Source organism: Cornus florida, unplaced genomic scaffold (assembly GCF_030987335.1).
Source record: "Cornus florida cultivar Cherokee Brave unplaced genomic scaffold, ASM3098733v1 CherokeeBrave_3.0.0_Hap2_Chr02, whole genome shotgun sequence".
NCBI lineage: Eukaryota > Viridiplantae > Streptophyta > Magnoliopsida > Cornales > Cornaceae > Cornus > Cornus florida.
The window spans coordinates 92,693,372-92,699,371 of record NW_026775572.1 but is presented as its reverse complement, the minus strand read 5'-3'; the positions used below and the strand labels follow the sequence as shown (position 1 = coordinate 92,699,371).

The 6,000-nt window shown below is 38.0% G+C and overlaps 1 protein-coding gene across 2 annotated transcripts in view; it reads right to left on the bottom strand.

Annotated features, from left to right (window-relative positions):
• Positions 1 to 3,537: 3,537 nt before the first annotated feature.
• The window catches only part of LOC132295469 (probable RNA-dependent RNA polymerase 1), a 66,820-nt gene continuing 64,357 nt past the window's right edge, over positions 3,538 to 6,000 (bottom strand). For both annotated transcript variants that reach the window (XM_059793745.1, XM_059793744.1), the window contains one exon: positions 3,538 to 4,690. In XM_059793745.1, coding sequence (XP_059649728.1) covers positions 3,863 to 4,690 — 828 coding nt within the window. In that variant the 3' untranslated portion in view covers positions 3,538 to 3,862. The remainder of the gene's footprint in view (positions 4,691 to 6,000) is intronic.

Genomic DNA, 6,000 nt, shown 5'->3' with positions numbered 1-6,000 from the left:
AATTATTGAAGGTGACCGCAAATCATTGATGGCTTCCTCAATTCCACACAACTCTTATGCAGTAATTTGGGAGGACATTTGGTGTGTGATTTAGCAACAGACTCAATTCTCTCTTAATTGGATAGGGAGAAAGGGTAATCAAGTTGCCCATTGTTGGAGTTAAATTACTTTGTATGCTAATATGTTCAATGTTCGGGAGTCCAACTTCTCTCAAAATGTTTTGAGTTGGCTACCATGGATTGTAAGTAAAATTTTGCTATGGATGAAAATTTGTTTGCTTGTTTTGATAAATATATATATAGTGGTATTCAATTGCTCCCTGGTTATCAAGAGCAATATATTCACTTTTAATCCTAATCTTAAGATCTAATCGTATGGTTAATAAAAGAAAATTTGTTTGGGTGAACTGCAAAAAATCCCCCTCGACTATTACCCCGTTGCGAAAAACCCTCCTTATAAATATTTTTGGTAAAAAAATCCCCCTTATCCTAATGGGGTGCTTTTAACTGATATCCGTTTAAGTGATTTTTTGAAGCAATTTTTTGAACGAAATTAACCCTTAACACATAAGTATAACACGTGAGGGGGAGGATCGTTTTTTGACCTGACCTTTGTAGGTTAAGTCCTGATCTCTGATGACCATACTTTTGTCAGTTAGGCCCTAGTCTTGGTCTTTGATGACCAAACTTGGGGTAACCGGGCACTGATCTTGGATGACCGAGCCTTTGTAGACTTTGGGCAATCAATTCTTAGTCTTGGTTAACTAGGCCTTGGTTTTGGATAACCAAGCCTTGATTTATAATAACCAAGGATTTATAATAACCAAGTCGTGTAGAGAATAGAAAACCGAATAGCTCGATGTACCAAGGTACGATCAATCTTCTAAACCTTGTCATCATATGTAGATCGGCGATTGATATCGTATGATCCACTATTCTGCCCCCCATGTTGGGATCTTGGGTGATGACCCATTCTATAGACGTTTATGCAACAGATGGGGTGTCTGGTGCTGCAACAATTTACAGTTGTCTAAAAATATTGGATTGGGTTAGAAGTAATTACTAAAAATTAACCTGCAATGGATTATCAATCCAAAATTCTGCATAATCTGAAGTCGATAGGCCATTCCTGCAAGGGAAGAGAGGTGACGACTGTCGTCTGGTAGGTGGAGACTTAGTGTCCAGTGACTGGCTTGATGCCTGGTGGATAGAGGCGTGGTACCGAACGACTGACAGATGATGGTCTGGTGGTCAGTACCAGATGACGGTCTAGTGGTCAGTACCTCGTTGGGTCCAATGATCGCCCTTAACTTAGGAACCTGCTTGGGAATACAGACCTCATTGGACATGGGATCTTGAGGGACATTGGACCTCCTTAGACCTGAAAGTCTCTATACATTCTTGGGTGTAGAAGGCCACCCTGATTGTATGAACGGACGGAGTAATGAAACTCCGTTGTTAGAGACATCCTTAGTAGTAGAAGCTTTACTAGTAGGTAGAGACACTCTTGTTGGTGGTGATCTTTTTTATGGGTGGAGACCTACCCATTTATGTAGGTACAGACAGACCAGACCTTAGTCTTCAATGATCTGACCTTGGTAATTGGTTGCTGCCCGATATGAGATGGAGTCTGGTCTTAGACAACCAAACCTCAATAGTGAAGGGACCAAGCATCGCTAGATGGAAAACACCATATTGGACTGCCTGGGTCGACGTGCCAAATTTTGAAAGGTGGCATCATGTAACCCACTGTTTTGCCCCCAGTATGATAGACAAGTAATCAAGATGTAGAGTCTCGTCCTTATATAAGAACATGGAAACCCGTTGTCAACTGATGACTTTGGGAAGGTTTCCATGATCAGAAACTTTCGTCTTGTCGTCCGAGCCAAGTCGCGTCGGGATTATTATTTCTTCAGAGAACTAATCGTTCCCACAGACGGCGCCAGCTGTTGATGCGTAAATCCTCACGACTCGGAACGACGGCGTTTACCTGCAAAACAAAGGGACGTCACTTTGAATGGCACCGGTGGGGTGCCAGCCAAGGACCCTCCGACGATCAAGTTAGTACTTGTAATCGTATCACATAATAACTATGTATCTTTTGTTTAGGAGTTTTTTCTCATACATTCTTTAACGGCTTGGTGCCCTATTTATGGCTGTTGATTGGAATCCAATTGGTTCCGCCGATGTCAATGGTTGATCTTATCTTCCGCTTGTGCGAGATCATAGGAGATTTGTTGCCAGATTTGTCGGAAATATGAATAATCCTTTTGACCTCAATTATGATAGGATTATTCTTATCCTGTTGAACCACGTCAGATTTCATTATCCTTGATAATAAAATATAATCAATTTTATCGAGGGTAGGGTAGGTTTATATTTTTCCCTATCAATATTATTACATCTTTAATGCAATTGTTGCATAACATTACATTTTCGATGTAAATGCTACAACCCTTCGTACCAAACAAAATAACAATTAAACTTATCATCACAACCAATCATAATTAATGGAGGAGGGCATTGTTTTAAGAACTTTTTCATCGTCATCTCATCAACAATTTCACTTAAACTTGGTGACATGAAACTATGATAGCAGTTGGATTAATGCTCGAAATGATAGAAGATGGAGAATGGAAGATGAAAGAGCCAAAATTGAAAGCGGCTTGCTCAAAGTTCAAACTTCAAACAACGTGTTACCTGAATCATGGCATAAAGAGTTCGGTTCAATTGCTACTACTAAATTTAGCTGCAATAAAGGCATGAGTTTAGCAAACCTCTAATGAAATAGCCATTGAAAATGGCTGTGAGCTTTGCCAGTTAGAAATGGCTACTTTGAGCTCTAGTTAGTCTGGAGGCATTGGCCGTGGACGTATTGCTGTAGACGAGAGACTTTTCACTTCTTGAAGCTTCCACTCGACTCTGATGATGGTGAGTTCCTGAAGACTCTATTGTTCGTTTCCCGCCATATATCCTAGACAGGAGAAGCTAGGGCCAAATGACGTACCCCAAACCAAGGAGAGTATTGTTTCCAATGTTGACGCGCCCAATTGACAAACTGGCCCCAATTGCTACTCAATGTGTAGAACGTGCACTTGTCATGAATAAACCTCCAAATAGGTGAAACAAATTCACACTCCAAGAAGAGATGGGCGTGGCAAGTGTTGAACATAAGTAAATAATAGCTGTGGAATAAGACACAACCCCTAACACTCGATGTATGTGCTATGTAGCCTATGTGTCTTGCGGCATTTACCAGGGAAACAGAAGATTTGTCAGCAATTAAAAATGACAGTCTTGAGACATTGAAACAGACTGTTACAATTGAATTATATGATAGGTGGCTCTATACCAAAAAGTAACTTGGTAAAACAGAGCTCCAGCAAAATCAAATGACGAAAGAGAAATCTTAAAAATCAAATATAAAATCTGAAAAATGAAGGGGATGATGATGGAACAGAGAGCTCTAACAAAACACTATCATTATATACAAAATGAAAATTACAAATATGGAAAGAGAATAAAAATTAAATCAGAATAAAAATCAAATCCCTAAACAAAAGTCTAAACATTAGCCTTTAATGAACACCCAATAAATCTGTCACAATCATCGAGTCAACTTATAGATATGATTTCCAACGATTACAATTTACAAACAACATAGTTTCAGGTTCAGGAAGATCAAATAACCACAAATACAGTGCATATACACATGTAATATTCCAAACAAATATACACTAAAGTTAACAAGCAAACGTAGAATGGATAAATATATGAACATGCTAAGCTGGTTGAGGAAAACAATACAGTTATCTTCACATGCTTCAAATTCTAAATCATGGAACTGACGTGATCTGAATTTCTCAACCCAAATTCAAACCGTAACTGAATCTTTGTCCAAGTGAATGCATATTAAGAGCGCTTTCACCATTTGATTTATCCTTCTTGATGCGGATGAGCTTGTCATAAACACACCATGGAAAACTAAGGAAATGATCCCGATCCATTCCCTCGTTATAGCAGCCCCAATAAGTATGATGATACGTAACAAAGTACCAAGCTGATGCTTTTGCATATTCATCATCATCAGACTCTCTTCCTTTCTTGTTGAACCAAGTTCTGGCTTCCTTTCTCAAGGACCTAACAGCCAAACCAACGGCTTCCGCATCCTTCCTCTTGTCAAATGATTTTGACATTTTCATGATACTACCACTGAGTATTTCAGCCTCAGTTTTAATGCCATAATAATCCATTAGATTCACCAACTTGTAATCATACTCGCTTTTGTAATTGAAAGCATCCCTAAGGTAATCCTCAAAACCATCTATCTCCATGTCAGGATCGTATGACCGCCTTGCCACTTCCCTGGTGAAGGATTTAATAGAGCATTTGTGTGGCGCGATGTCTTTCACCTCTCGAAAAAGCTTTCCAATCACACACTGCGATTCATAGGTGGTCTTGTCAGGCTTTTCCATAAAATCTGGATATTCTTTGACACGTAGATGAGATGGTATCTCAGCTGGCACACCGGTCTTTGGGAAGTCAACCGCTATAGAAAATAGCTTTGCGAGCTCTACACAAGGCTTGCCCATTGCTTTGTTAGGATCTCTATCAGCAAAGACTGTATGAGCATTGGCAATGATTCCTAAGCTGTCATTGACGATATAGTCCGTGAAATACTCCTGGACTTCCTGTAGTGCAGAAATAAAATGAGAGAGAGAGAGAGAGAGAGAGAAGTCAACTACAAGTTCATGGGAGAAAAGATGGAACATTGGAGAGAGCAATTGACTTCACTAACATAAATTTATATCAACCATGTAAAAGTGTACATGGAAGTAAGTCAACAGATCAATATTTCAAGGAATTTTTCATGAGTGTCAACTAATGCTATGAAGTCAGCTAGAAGGTTTCTAGCATTTGTATATTATACGAGTACTTGATCTTTCTCACAGCATTGGCTGTTCACCATAAAAATAATACAATTGATCAGCACCAAATTAACATATGATAGAAGCAGAAAAAGTAACTAGTATGCAGAAAATTTGATAAAAGTAAAGATACTCATGTTTGGTGAGTATCTGAGGAAAAAGTAAACCAAGAGATCAAAACAAGAGAATTTCTAGAACATGGATATAGATACGAGTACATGTCCAGATTCTTTACATTTGCATGATGCTGATTCAGTATCATTTATGCTTAACCATGCTTTATTGAGTCGAGGATATATTAGGAGATTCATATTTTATGGGCATGGACTGTAGGAGAGCAGCAAATATTCTTTTAACTCTCTTTTTTATTTTTTTCATTTTTATTTTTTTTTGGTAAAAGAGTTACTGGTATGTACAAAAAGATTGGGTTTATGAGTTGAGAGATCAAAAGGAGAGACAAGTTGTGAACAGAACTTAAAATGCTCCAAGAAATTCTTAATATTGTACATAGCGTTTAAGTTACATTATATAATCTTTCAACAGATTTAATAGATGCTACAGAAAACCCTATATTGAAACTATAAAATTGAAAGAATTCACGATGGCTTACAGGTTGTTAAGCTTTCCAATTTCCATAATTTAAAACCACCATTAATCAGTAGAGCAGCATTGGTACAATCAAAATTTTCCTTCTTTTATACCTATATTACAAGCCTTTGAGAAGTAAAGGACCGTAACCCTAGGCTCTAGCGTAGAGTTGGCACAAAGCCCGTAATTTATACCTAGAGGGATCGTGAACAGGTCTAGCTAGTTATTTTAACGAACTTTTAAATTTTAACTAAATTACCAATAATTTAAATATCAAATTATTAAATCACTCAACCCATCATGCCGTAATCATATGGCCAATCAAGCTTTTTAGGTAAAAGCAGTAAAAAGTAGACTAATATGGACACAGATTTTTACGTTCAACCCTCAATGGAAAAAAACCACGCGACCTAATCCTAACAGAACAAATCAACTAAAAGAAAGAGATTTACACTAGATTAACAATTTAAAAACCCTACAACCCC